At 42.1% G+C, this 15,053-nt stretch overlaps 1 protein-coding gene across 7 annotated transcripts in view; it reads right to left on the bottom strand.

Moving 5' to 3' along the window:
- The window catches only part of LOC142393899 (serine/threonine-protein kinase MARK1-like), a 33,193-nt gene that overhangs the window by 5,676 nt on the left and 12,464 nt on the right, over positions 1–15,053 (bottom strand). For 4 of the 7 annotated variants that reach the window (XM_075478324.1, XM_075478320.1, XM_075478318.1 and 1 more), the window contains exons 4-12: positions 5,782–5,830; positions 5,201–5,266; positions 4,870–4,940; positions 3,997–4,053; positions 3,635–3,871; positions 1,854–1,973; positions 1,125–1,224; positions 921–1,033; positions 643–844 (exon numbers count right to left, since the gene is read on the bottom strand). In XM_075478324.1, coding sequence (XP_075334439.1) covers positions 643–844; positions 921–1,033; positions 1,125–1,224; positions 1,854–1,973; positions 3,635–3,871; positions 3,997–4,053; positions 4,870–4,940; positions 5,201–5,266; positions 5,782–5,830 — 1,015 coding nt within the window. The remainder of the gene's footprint in view (positions 1–642; positions 845–920; positions 1,034–1,124; positions 1,225–1,853; positions 1,974–3,634; positions 3,872–3,996; positions 4,054–4,869; positions 4,941–5,200; positions 5,267–5,781; positions 5,831–15,053) is intronic. The other 3 variants (XM_075478322.1, XM_075478325.1, XM_075478323.1) reach the window with 1 other exon arrangement.

Here is a 15,053-nt window from a genome sequence, read left to right as displayed (position 1 = left end):
GAATCGACACACACATGGGAATAGATTTCTTTCAAATGAAATAGACAGACAATGACAGTGTCTTTGTGACAGTAACATCAAGCAAAGCCACTCAAAAGCAAGGATTTACACATGATCCAATCTGTCAGGTATCAAACACGACAGCAACACTTTGTTTCATAACATGTACAGCTACAGAGGCCAAGGTGAGCAGGTACGAAGCACAGGTGTTCCCTCCTCATGCTTCGAGGTGCTGTTCAAGAGGGAGCTGCAGGAAAGCAGCCAGCCAGAAGATGGCGCCACATATGATGGCTCCACATGAGACGGGAGGAAGCTGCTACACAACCAGTGCAGTTTTCAGGTTGAGTCACTGATTTGCATTTAACTGACTGTAAAAGTTGTGTCATGTTGTGCGAGCAGCATGACAGTGAAATACAACATGAAACGTGCTTTTTGTAAATCTGGATCTTTTTTTTCCCCCCAGCTCTCTAAGAGTATCGTTAAAGCTGGCAGTGCTCTCCTGTCTCGCTCAGAGGGACATCAGCATGTTAAAACCCTGTTGTCTGATCGTGCAGCCAATCATCAGTGACTGAGAGCAACTTCCCCCTACACGACACGCAGCCAGCAGCACTCTCAGAGCTGGGAAGGACGATGTTACTTTACTTGGCTTCTCTACGACACCACCACCACCACCACCATCATCATCCCCACCATGATCACTGTAGCGGCGCTGCTTCTGATTGGCCGAGATGCTGCGCGTGACCTTGGGATGGGCGGGAGAAATGCTGGAGCTGTTGTTGATGTCACTGGTCGGCCGCTGTCGCTGCCCCAGGATGCTGTTGGTCAGAGGCTCGCTGCCCTCAAACTGCAACATAGAAGCACGCAATGAGGGTGTGGTCATTGTGGTTAGGTGACGTGGTTAAGAATTAAGACAAACTCACCTCTGGAGCTTTTCGGCCCAGCAGCAGGTAGGTGGCCATGACATCATCGTACTTCTGGCTCTGTAGAGACTCAGTTATCTCATCTTTGGGGAAACCCATAGTCACCATGAGCTCTGATGGGGGATGGGATAAAAGAAGTCAACAATCAAAGTGTGAACAGTTGACATGAGAAATACTGGCATCTGCACACACCTACACACACACCTATTCTGGACGTATCACTGAAGTCCGCCTCAGGCTCGATGTGAGGTTTGAGCTCATCCTCCTCGTGGCCCACATTCATCCAGTGGTCTTTCATGATTTGCTGATAAAGCAGCAAGAAAATCAGCACTTGCATTTTAATTTCTGATCATTAATCATTCACGACTCTTCTGATAATTATACAACATGAAATGGCAACATATGCTGCAAATGACAGCAGTTAGCTGAGAAATGCACAGCAGTAGCGTAATCAGCTATTATCGTTGGTGGAGAAATCTTTACTATTGAGCTGCATCTTGTTCTGACTGCAGGGGCGTTGTTGACCGCGAGCACAATGAGTGTGAAGTGACAGCTTTATACCGTTTGAAAAGAAGGAACCAACCTAAACGTGAATAAAGGAAGCAGAGAACACAAACTGAAAGATATCTGATACTAGCGGTCTTTAATTTAATCATTTCTGAATGCTTCCAACAAATAATTACCCAAGAGCCGCCTTTGATCAAGCATGAGTAATGTTTCCCAATCTTCATCTGACAGGCTATAAAACTGAAGTGTTCTGTTTGTTCACAATTAACAACAGCAGCGGTGATGTGCTGATATGATGCACCATAATCTTACTGTAAATCATTAAGACTGACTGCTCGACTTAAGCCGGCTGCCGTGCAAAGCGTTTCCAACAGAGAGTCAGTACAGATGCAAAGATGCAGCGTCAATGCAAAACGCTGGCAATACCTCCAAACTCCCTCGTTTCACAGGGTTGAGCACGAGAAGCTTCTTCAGCAGGTTTTCGCAGTCTGTTGACATGTAGAAAGGAATGCGGTACTTTCCTCGCAGCACCCGTTCTCTCAGCTCCTGCACACCAGACAAACAGGGATGAAACCAAATGAGGAAAAAAAAAAAAAATCATCAACAAAGGAGGAGCGTTGTTAGTTTATTCAGGCCCTTTGGATGCAGAGAAGCAGGGTGTAAACACATGATCACGGTTTAAAGTCGCTGATTCACTAGTCAGACTTCTACTGAGCAACAAGAGGATTGATTTGGAGTCGTGTGTCTGATGGACGTAAAGCTAAATATCGATTCTCCTTCAGCTCCACTGGTGCTCTGAAGAGTTAACGGAAGGTTCAAACACAGAAGCAACCCCTTTCACATTACGTCTATTCAGAATATTGATTCATGCAACTAAAAACACACTCAAGCTCTGAACATCAATTTAAAAAAATGATACTTTGTACCAAACCTATTATTCCAAAACGTCTGCATTATTAAAGCAGGGTCGATTCCTTTCTACAGCAACTCATCACAAACTACACAGGAGGGTCCACTTTAATTGGATTATTCAAGTAACAACTCACTTTCAGGTTCATTTACGTAAACATCCTAACAGGCTGTCGCTCTTAATTTGGTACTTTTCACTTACTTTAGCCTTTGCTGTCCAAGTGAATTCAGATTCAAACAGAATTAATCATATGCTTTCATTAAAGATGCATTGAGCTGCGCAAGTATGTATGCAGCTTGGAGTGGTTACACATGTCAGGCTGAATGAAGACCAAAACGCATGTAAATGTCCAAATACTTAAATGTTGAAGTGAAGTACAGCTTTTACACGTGGATCTATCGGCTAAAGTTTACATGGCAGAAGAATTACACATTCTCTAACCCTGACCCTTTACAAACATAGTGTATCAGTTTTTCTGTGCACTGTGCATGAGAGTGAACAATACAAGACAGATTTTTTATTTTTATTTTACACCAGATAATAAAAACACGTTTAATCATTAAATATGACTTTCGGTAGTTTCAGAATCCAATTGAACTAAACTTGTTCCATTAATAAAGGTAAAAAGGTGTTAATAAAAATAAAGTTATTGTTAATAATTCTGCCGTAAAACATCGAAAGTTCTGTTGCAACTGGCCATTGTGAACGCTGCTCTATACAGCGCATTGGGCAGTGTCCATAGACCCGTGTCTATGTTCTTCCAATGCCACTTTGACTTCACATCAACTTTGCAGCTCAGTTTGTTTCGTCTCAAATTAGGCAGACTAAACCCTATAGTGGAGCTGGATTTTTAAACACGGCATTGACAGTATTTAAATTGGTCTGATTGGTCTCCGTAACCCAACCTACAGCCCCTGACACAAGCGGTTATTTGCTCTGGTTCAGCCGTTGGTGCAGGACATAATTTCAAGGTTCACACACTTCTCTAGTGTTGCTTTTATGTCTATTCTACTTTGTACCGTCTACATCAGGGGTGTCAAACTGGTCCATGAAAGGGCCGTGTGGGTGCAGGTTTTTGTTCTAACCCTGCAACAGCACAGCTGACTTGTTTCATTCAATCAACTGAACTGTCTGCACTGAAGGTCTTACCAGTTCAGTTGATTGAGGGAAACAAGTCAGCTGTGCTGTTGCAGGGTTGTAACAAAAACCTGCACCCACACGGCCCTTTCATGGACCAGTTTGACACCCCTGGTCTACATGAACATAGACAGTGATGCTTCCCAGAACAAATGCGCACCTTTAGGTTCTGTCCATCAAAGGGCAGTGAGCCGCTGACCAGTGTGTAGAGGATAACCCCAAGGCTCCAGACGTCCACTTCAGGACCATCATACTTTTTCCCTTGAAAGAGTTCAGGCGCGGCGTACGGTGGGGATCCGCAGAAAGTGTCCAGTTTACTCCCCACAGTGAACTCATTGCTGAAGCCGAAGTCGGCTATCTTGATGTTCATATCAGCATCTAGCAATAGGTTCTCTGCCTGTGGTGAGGAGAAAGACAGCTGATCAACAAGTAGACTAAAATTATAAACAATGACTGATTATTAAAGTTTTCTCTAATGGGAGCTCACCAACGAATAGACATTAGTGAGGAAAGTGGCCTCACCTTTAGATCCCTGTGTACTATCCTCCTCTGGTGACAATACTGCACTGCAGACACAATCTGAAAATCAAACACACATCACAGGTCAGCACAGGCACATTAAAGATTAAGACCAACTCAGCATAATTCAACATTCATGCCTTTTCTTTAGTTGCCACCTCTATCCTTTGCGAGGGAGAGAAATTGCGAGCTATAACATTTTTTCTACTTCTGAAAGGAGACATTCCAGATGAATTTTGAGAACCGCCAATTCAAGGTTCCCGAGCCCAAATGTTCCAGGTGCCAAAGCAGTTAGCGGCTGCCTTCACAGCTGACGGGGAAATTTCCCTGACATGTGTAAGAATAGCAGTGATCGATCAAACAAAACACACGCTGTTCTCCGACAGAAGCCACCCACCTGCACGCACTCGTGAACACATTACCTCTCTGGGTTTTGAGATTGTGCTGTGCCTCAAACACAGACACACAAACTGCCCACACTGTGTCAGACACTATTTCTCTGAGTCATCCAACTAAGAGAGAATTTATACATTTAAAAAAAAAAAAAAAAAAAAAAACCTGCCTTATCAAGATCTTCCTCATGTTTCACTGAATAAAAAGTCAATTAGAAATATCTGTTGATTTTCAGGGTAAAGATAAGCTCAACAGACGATGCGACTACTATTAATAAATTGCTGTGGATGCCTCGTTGCTTAAGAAACACCACTAGGTGTCAGAGCAGCTTCTACAGGAATGCTGGTTCTTAGGACCAAGCTATCTGCACTCCACCTTTCCTCTGCAGTCAGTGACAAAGCTTAATCTTGGCGCATGCAGTGTTCCTCCGGAAAACAGTAATGGAATGACGGAGGTACAAGTGCAGCAATGTTGATGACTCACCTGTCGGAACTTGGCCCTCGCCTCCTTCTCCTTCATTCTGCCATGAGCCACTAGATAGTCAAATACCTCTCCTGCAGAAAGAAGAAATGTACTGTGATCTTTAACTGTATCCTCGTTTTATATCATCCAAATCATTCATTCGTGATTGCTTTGAGGCAGTCAGAGGAATCTAATCTCTTAACAAGTAGGTATTTGAGATGGTGAACAGCTTGGATTATAGATTTGCAAAGAACATTACATTCGAGGCATCCTAAACTTACAGGATGGGAACATTTTGTACACAAATATCAATACGTCTCATTTAGTGAACATGCATTAAAGCTTCACTTACCACCGCTGGCATACTCCATCACTAAATAAAGTGTCTTGTCTGTTTCAATCACCTCAAACAATTTAACTGCAAGAGAAGTTGGGGAAAAGAAGGAGAAACAATGAAGGTGGGAATAAAACAAGTTAGCAAAATTACATTTTGAGTTGGTCTTAGATGAGTTGACTGGCCTACTTGAGCTATCCTAATGGATCAACTTTTATTCTGAATTTAGTCTTTAGTAGCACTCTTCTTTTTTTAAAAAAAAATGGGGGGGGGGGGTTGGTCATTCTTTTTTACATATTCATGCATTTATGCCACGTGAAAGTCATCCAAGCATTACATAAACGGGAAAAGGGAGCAGCTCCCAATGTTCATACAATGTTGATGCAACTTCAGCTACAGGAATACATGAGCACGCCGCTAAGGGGCTAAAATGCCAACCAGAAATCAATTCATTTTCTGGAAAACAAGCAGCGCATTTACTGTTTCTTTAAAGAATCTGGCGGCGGGTTAAACTGGCTCAGCTGGTTGCACAGTGTTGCTTTAATTCATTTTACTAATCCTATTTCACCGGGCTGCAGCCGGTTCCTGTTTGAACTTACCTATGTTGGGATGATTCAGGAGCTTCATTATTCTGACTTCCCTGAAGAGCTGTGGAAATACAGAGGTGAGTTTAATCCACCATGTTAAAAAACATTCCCAGCACTGACCCTGAGAGTCAGCTCTATCTCTGCTGGGAAAGCAGTGTTAGAAAATGTTACTAAGCACCAACACAGGAGTCAAGTGAAGGGAACTCAGCCACAACAAACCCCCGCAGCTTGTATACATCTGAAACTGTATTACACCAGAAAAGGAGCTGAGGATCTTGACACTACTGTACTGCGTAAAGCAATATGACCGATTAAGTGACAACGTCGCACTAAATCTTGCCCTACACAGATTAGGTACAGAATTACAACTCCACCGACAAGCTGCAGGCAAAGCGAGCCAGTCAGCCAATCAGCCACACATCAGCATCGCACCAGGACAACCACTGCAAAGCAGCAGCACGCAGGCTTACAGTCTGTGGCCTAATATACTCATTTTTTATCATAGACGTGCATAAAAAGGGGCAAGATGGTGCTGAAGCCTGCAGTTCTGGACAACAAAATGTGACAAAAGCTGAGTTTCTATATGTGGTTTGATTTGCTCAGAGCTCCCTTCTATCCAGTCTCTGGGGAAACCCCTGTAGAACAGCATCCTCCATTTTATCTCCTCAGAGCAACATGTGCAACAGCTGAGAGCAGAGTCAGGTCGCAGAGCATTCACAGTTGTAATCTTTGAAAACCATGTCTCTTCAGTCTTAGCGCCGGCGCTTATGTCAGCTGAGCTCCTGCAGCCACACAGAGGTGCTGTTGAATCATTTACATTCTGCTGATTTCCAAGTCGAGCCGTGCTGAGGCTGTGTTCATGGGTCATATTTCAGCACTGACTTGACAGGGATTTTGCACATACAGTACAGTACTGCCACCCGAGAAAGAGCACACATTTAGCCATTTGCTGTCTTTGTTTAAAAGGTCTTTTTCTGAAAATGGGGGAAAACTCCAATCATCTCTGTAGTTCAAATTACAGATATTCAATTTGTATGTGGTGTGCATGAATGTGTGTATACCAGCGTATACATGCAACTTTCCTAAAGGCCCTTTAGGGGTCTTACGTAAGCTCCAGGATAGTGTGTGTGTTTCTAGGTCGTCGAACACAGCTATTATACCAGTGTGAGCAGGCCCAACTGTGGGACCTCTCAGCTGCAATCTAGTTCATACAGGTACTCTGTTCCACCAATTCTTTCCTCTGTCCTCTGCCTCTACTTGCTCGCCTGCTTCTCGGTTCCTTTCTTTCCGACGCCTCTCACCTCACGTTAACTAAAATACATAGAGTGCAAAAAAAAGCAGCAGCAGAGTTTAAAGGCGCTCATGTCGCCCTTATTGTCAGACAAACTAATACTGAACTTTAGGCCAAAGCCTGGTGTAGAAGAATTCCTCAGTTCCACAGAACTACGCTGTTATCCCCAAACTATTAAAAGCACATCAATGAGCCACACATGGTGACATTTCTGTTACTGTAGTTTATTCTGAATCAATCCCACTGGTGGAAAATACTCACTGGAGAACTGAGTGTGTTTTAATGTGGAGCTGGGGAGATCTACAGTGAAATGCTTTTCTAAGGTGTTTTTAAGCTAATCTTCATTACTCTGTTTTAAAGGAGAAATGACGTGTCCCTTTTTCACAAGCTGACACTATTTTCTGAGGTCTTACCGAGATATCTGTGACATGCTTTGGGTAAAATAACGCCGACGGTACAAAGCTCCCATTCCAACCGTAAATTTTCATCACTATTCAGACTGGCCAATTTCAGTGTGGAGTGGCCAACTTGACAACCTCCGCAGGATCTGCCTCTTTTGAGATCAATAACCTTCAGAGCACGTATAAAAGAGCATGCAGTAAACAGCCCGAGAGCTCAGACACCAAACTGATACCAGCACTCTTAAATATTAGCATTTTCCTCGTCTGCAGTTTTGTGAAGCAAAATCGCTACTCCTCACTGTTTGAGGCACAATCTCGTTGTGAGTAACTGGATATATTTCTTTCTGAACTATAACAACTGGTGGTGCGAATTTGATGGTAATATAGAAAAAAAACAAAAAAAAACAAACAAGTGCAACAGAGTTTAGACCTCCACATTCCGAGGTACAGTGAATGCAGCATGATTAAAAGTCAAAGTTGTTTGGCTATAAAGGTGGGAGGCTGAATTTTTCTACTCTGAGCTGGAAGTGTGACATAAGCCTCTTTCACACATGCATGGTGCCTTATCTTCGCAAAATAGACGTCTTAATTAGCCCACCGCCGCTCCTCCTCGTAATACACGCATGCCAAATAGAGGGAGATCATCCCCACATCGCTGTGTTGTTTCACACATCGGGCTGGTGTTGCGGAATTAGCAACCGTGACAGCACCGTTGGTAAGAGTCGTGAATTCTGCGATGACGTCTTAGTGTGTATATGCACACACGAGGTAGTATTGTTTCGCTTCTATAACTACCTCCCTTGCCGGCTCATAGGCTTATCAGCGGCTGGTCGACTTTTGACCCTCACCGCTCCACCTCTGCATTTCAAAATGTGTCCCCTTTCTGCAATCTTTTGTTTAAAGGGGAGAAACTTACTGACAAACAGGGCTGTCACCATCATGAAATTTGGTTGACCATTACTTGTAAATTCTCACATAATTGCAACGAATCCTAATTTCTGTCAGTTCATTTTATACAACGATGAGTTTTTTTGTGGTGTTACGACTTTCTACTTTTAGGAGGAGAGCTAAGCAGGAGCTAAACAGAGTGCTTTAAACAAAAGGAGACAAGAGCTGAAGCGAAGAGAAATATTGTGTTTTATGAACATCAACACGGGTGTTCTAGTTGAAAACCAAAGTTTTATTTCAACCCTTTAAAATTAGAACACGGGAACTTTAAGAACAAATTGTGCCCAGAGGTGAGGTCATTTTTGCAACTAAATCCATCCACCCATCCATTTTCTATATCCACTCAATCCAATACAGGGTCGCAGGGGAGCTGGAGCCCATCCCAGCTGTCATTAGGCGAAAGGCAGGGTCCGGTGGCCAGTCCATCACAGGGCCACACAAACACAAAACCATGCACGCGCACGCTCACTCCGAGGGTCAATTTAGAGACACCAATTAAAAATAACCTTTTAAATAACCTAATATATATGTTTTTGGACTGTGAGAGAAGCTGGAGTACCAGAGAGAACCCACACATACACAGGGGGAAACATGTAAACTCCACACAGAAACCACCATACCTCTGTGCAGCCCAACTAAATACTGTATATCACAATACTGTCAATAGATGTGTATTGAAATGTAGCTTAATATTACAGGTTAAATAGATGGATCAGAAAACATGACAATATCTGTTCATTTTATGTGGCTGTTATGATACTAGTGAATTAAAACATATCAAACATAAGCAAAACTGTCATCTCAAAGACGTCCACGTACAAACAAAGATATGACAAAAGATATGGTGATTTATTCTGAAGAAACAGATATTAGTGGCTTATAGCACCTAATTCCTGCCATTATCATAGATATACCATATGGACATTCATAGTGACACCGCTAAAATATGATAAGTGTGTTCATACAGAGGCTTCTTCAGCTCCTCTGCAACAAAAAACGTTACAGGAAGTCATTCCTGCCCACCAATAACTACACAATTAATTTTATCCAATGACTACTGCCCGATAACTGTTTTGATTCTTCATACTGTACAAATTATTTTTCATTTTGGGATGCAATTCAATTCACTAGGCCGTGCGTGCACTTGAGCATATCACCAAAATAATTAGATTCATCATTTTCAAATTTTCAATTGGGAGTAACAAAGTCGTCTTTCTATTTCAAATTGGACCTTTGAAAGGAGTGTGTCTGTGTGTGTGTGTGTGTGTGTGTGTGTGTGTGTGTGTGTCTGTGTGTGTGCCTATATTAATTTGCTTTTAGGACACATTTTTGCACACAAGTCTTTCAATTCTTTAATGGCTCAGAATAACAACCTTTGCCTCCTATGTGGCAAACTCTGACGCATATTCATCAGCTGCTGCTTTTGCCTGAGAGGTTCCCCCATGGTAACAAAGTCAATTAGAGTGGAAACACACTGACACAATAACCAGAAGATGTCCTGCAGTACAAGGCAAACACATGAGCCACACTGTCAGATATTCATCTACTCTTGCAAGTGCTTTCAAATATCATGCATCCCTCAAGATAGAAATTCTTTATTACTCTCGATGAGTGTTGGACTAAAGAGTCGGTGCTTTATCATAAGTGCTCATCTCTTTCTCTTCTTCTCGTTTCCTTTCTGTGTTTTGTTTGCATCATTGCCCTGAAGTCCCTCACATGCTGCATGCAGCCACTTGGAAACAAAAATGAGAACAAATCTGAGCAGGAAAACGACAACAAACACAGAGCCTGTCAATGCACGCTCAATAGGGATGTAGCCACCATGGTGGCTGACGGGAGATAATGAGATTGAGATCTTTGATCCAGTCTGCTATTGGTATCAATAATACCTACAGAAAAAAGGGGATCCACAAAAAAAAACAGTCATTCAAACTAAAATGAATCGACAGGGTCATTTCAGCTGATGAACTGAGACAGTAATTGAGGAAAATTATTACTAGAATAGCATCAAAAAGAAAATGTACATCACACACAAGAACACACAGTTTTCAATGCGCCTGGATCTCAGAAGTCTGTGCCAGTGACCTACTTCCAGCCACCCAGAGGCACCCGAACTAGCCTTAATTACAACAAAGTCCACATGCAGAAGGAGCAGAACAGCAGATATCTGACAGGGGACACTTACAGGAACTGGCTGGACTATTTCAGTCACAGCAGCGCAGCTGCTCATTCAACATGGACGTTATTGATAGGATGGGTCACCTGCAAACCATCATCCTTATAATGGATGCGTGAGTATAGTTTTTAAATGTGTACAAATAGTGATTCAAAAGCCGCATATCATTAAATAACTCCTGCTTGTGGTTTGTCAGAGAGAGGACAGACGCACAGGCAGATAGAAAGTGTCACTGACATACAGACAATCCGTCTTGCCCTGTCCTCGACTCCCGTGTTGCTGAAAATAACTCCAACAAGAAGTGGCTTATCTCTTTGTCTCCATCTCTCTCCGCTTCAGCAGAGACTTGTCATCCGTTACCCACAACACTATGAGAAAACACACCTATCTCTTACGAAATAACTTTTTTCAAAACTCTAATTTAAGCCAGGCAGCAATTAACAACATCACAAGGCATGTGAGGCCCTGCATTTCTTAGCAGCTTCGACGTTTGATTTGTATTATGATTCACCTCAGACAACAGTGCTGTCTGTCTAATCACATTCCACTCATCTCTACAAGACCAAAGCTCCTCTGACCCATGGGTGCTCGGCAGCATTTCATTGGCTAATGCTGTGTGGCAGGAGAAGGACAGACGTAAACAACAGCCATTATGAGTGCTTGACCCCATGGTGGGCTTTTTCCAACTGTCAGAAAAAGTCACAGAATGTTGTTCCGCACGCTAGGACATCATCGCTAAGACACGAGACAGTAGGCCTGAAGGTTAGACTGAAATCATTTTCGTAAAAGCTTCCAGCTCTTTTAGAATTTTTGTTGATTTTGTGGAAGCAATACGAAGAGACAACTCTTATTTACAGATTAGATCAGAAGGCGACAAGAGTGCGGTGGGTGCTGGGATCAGGGCAGTGTTTGTTTAGTGGAAGAGAGGATTAACTGAGAGGCCTATTTTAGAGCTAAAACGCCTAAAAACCATGACAACATCAACATCCCTGACCGCAGATGACATGTGATGCATTTCCTGTGGTGGATCTAAGGAGATAGCCCTGCTGACCTCATTTCCTGTTAGGCTGAAACCACCACGAAGTCACAGCAGTGAACCATGAAGGATTCAACCAGAGCTCCATTCTAACCTCATGACTCAACAGACTGTTTAACTCTCCTTAAGATCAAATAATAGAGGGAAAGTATCAGGCTGTCAAAGATAATCTTAATCTTTAAAAAAAAAAAAAACAGTAAAATGGAATTTAAGACAGATTAACTGTCTTTGTATAGTCGAGGGGTAAAAGAGTATATCTGTCTGTACAGGGTGACGATGTTGCCAAAACTGTGAGTGCGAGCTCATAAAACTGAGGTAGAGGCAGCTCAAACCATCTGCATAAATCAAAGCATCTCCTGCGTATGTCTGCATGTGTCATGCAGCTTTGCGTGTGTGTGCACATGGCTGCATGGCTGTATAGGATCTGCCAGAGTGCTGGCTGTGCCTACAGTGCCAGATGGTGTGCCCGCAGCCTGACTCCTCTGAAGCCATGAAAACAGAGATCAGCGGCTTTTTGACGGGCTAACATGAAAGAGTAAACGTTGACATTGAGTGGAGGAGAGATGCAGCCAAATCAGATATTGCTCACCCACTCAAGCAGAATCACAAATAAAAAGCAGCCTGCTATTATAAACTCTACTATGAATATATAGCAAAAGGGAATCAATGGTGCAGTTCTTCACTAAATTTACCCTGAATACAAAATGTCTCATCGACGCAAAGTCAGAGCAAGAGATGGAGGCGAGATCAGCTTGAACACCTGATTTTTAGATGCACCAGACAACCTGATAACTCCAGATCATGACGTGCATTCATCTGTGGATGTGCAAAATTATCAAGCAAGTTTTTGTTCTGCCCTTACCCTCTTTATGCAGGTTTTCCATCTCTTAACTACATCAAATTGAATGCTTAGGGGATTTAATCATTCTCATCATCATAATTACAGAGAGTGTGTCCTACAGTTTATGTGTAGTTTATGTTAGTTAGTGTCCTACCCTGAGGTAAAATGTGACTAAAAGAGATCATTTTTCTTGTCTAAGGTAACATATGCACCTTTTTTATTATTTTTTTACCCTGTGTTTGTGAAAGCTGAGCTGGGAAAAAAAAAAAATACAGAACGACTGCAAAAGACTTGCTACGTGGAACCTTTTATCCTCTAGTACCTCCATATTTCAGACCTTACCATCCCCGGAGTGTCCAAAAGGTGTCAAATGCGTCAAGTCCTCGGAGACCAAATAAATTATAATCACAGCCAGAAGTGTCGAGGTTGAAGCAAGACAGGCCCGAAGGCAGATGGAAAACTCAGGGCCAACACTGAAATGTTTTTCACTGCTCATTTGGTGTTACTTATTCAAAACTTTGACTTTACGCATTGAACATAATAATGAAGGTACAGTAGAAATTCTGTGATTTATGGAGCCAAACAGTTCTGCACACGATTGCTGCCTAATAATTGTGTTATCTTTCAGGTTTGAAGTTCAATGACATTTTAGACTGTAAAAACTGTATTTGCTCAACAGTAAAATTTATATTGCTAATATTTTAGTGTTTATGCGAAACACACAAGTCACTTATTCAGTTATCATACCAGTTCATCTGGAACTTTCCAGGAACACAAATTGGTGTTTTCCCATTAAAAGTATCACTAATGTAAGGGGGTTAAGCTTTTGTTGGGCTTTTCACTGGTGCTCTCCAATCATAAAGGTTACAGTGGAAACACAACAAGCCAAGCAAGCGAATCAGCCCAAACAGCCTCAGGGACTGTAGTGGGATACAGTCTAGACTTCTAAATGAGAAAAATGCCTTCAACTAAACAACCAAAAGTGATTGTGTATGTGAGAGAATAGAGTTAAAAGACTTAAAAGAGAAATCTATAGCTTATATTTTATGTTTCTAATCCAGGAAGGGAGGATTGCTTAAAGGAAAACCACTCTAGCTATTCAATCTTAGAAAAAACAAAAACAAAATCCTATATAGTTCCTTTTTTTGTCCACTTATATCTACTTACTCGGGTATGACTGCCATGTAAAAATATACTGTGATTATACAAAATAGATCACCGCCCATTTCTAATACTGAGCTTTCTAAGCAACTGGTAAAGGAAATGAGAATTTTACATTTAAAGTACAAGAGAAAACAACTGATGTGCATTGCTCAGTTTCCGTCTATCCATTTACTGTTGTTGATTTTACTCCTTGGCATATGCATGTCATTTTATAGTACTTTTCCTTCGTCTAATTTCATTCTATTTATGTTTATGGTCTGGCAGTACCCTTTTAGGATTTTTTATTTTTGCATTAATTCAGAACACAATTCCTTGGTGCTTTGACGCTGGACGGTTGGAGTTGGGGTATGTTAGGGGATTGATTTATTAATCAAATATGAGTTTCTATATGCAACTCCATGTCCATCCCTCGGCTCTGACACTGTTTGAGGAATTAAGTTGACCATTGATCATATTTATGCCTTTTCTTTTTGCTGTAGATATTATTTAAATATTACAAGATTACAGGAGCAACAAAGCAAAAGCAGCATCAAGGTAGATGCTCACTTTAATGTATCAACTCTAAAGGTATCACGAGGATAGCATAGGACACGCCGAGTCAGCGAGCCAATCGATTCCATCAAAGAGATGACTGCTGCATCACGAGAGGAGCTCCTGCATTGCAGATGGCACATCTGTATACCATTACAGGAATCTAAAGCACAGAGCACAACATATGTGCTACATGCAAACAAGTGTCTATACTTCATCCAAAACCACTAACATAGAACAAATGTAACATATCTGCACGTGCACTAACGTGGTACATGCTTCTGCGCCCATTGCAGCCTGTTGGCCATAAAAAGCAGTAAGATTTCTCCATACTGACCATCTCACGGTCAATGCAGCCGACATACAGTATGACAGGCCCAATGAATAATTGATCACAGCCATCCCGATTGGCCTACAGGCTCACATGATATATCTGCCCTGCTATGATCATCGCCAGGCAGGCAGCAGGCAGCAGGCAGCACAACCCATAAGATATGAAACCACTCACAACCTCGGCTAGACTCAAACTGGTGAAGTCACAGTCAGAAGCACACACACAGGCAAACATGAAAAGCCTCTGAATGTTCATCAGATTAGACACCACACAATGGGCCGTTAAACAAAAGAAGCTCGCACAATGAAATTTATCTCCGTCAGATTAGACTGAACTGAGATCTTGAAATTCTCCCAGCGTCGTCGCTCTGATCAGCTGAAGACCTGCAGTCAGAGCCCATTGAGACCCACGACAATTAATCATGTGTTTCAATTGTTTGGTACAATGCCTGAAACATAACAGTGCAGGAAATGTACCGCCAGGCTAAAAACTGGCTTGTGTTACAGACCATTTTTCCATTCTCACATTAGCCCTTTCGAAATATGCTCAGTAATATATTCTC

This window comes from Odontesthes bonariensis, chromosome 2 (assembly GCF_027942865.1).
Source record: "Odontesthes bonariensis isolate fOdoBon6 chromosome 2, fOdoBon6.hap1, whole genome shotgun sequence".
Taxonomy (NCBI): Eukaryota; Metazoa; Chordata; class Actinopteri; order Atheriniformes; family Atherinopsidae; genus Odontesthes; species Odontesthes bonariensis.
Note: the sequence above shows the minus strand (reverse complement) of the source record. Positions and strands in the feature narration are given on the sequence as shown.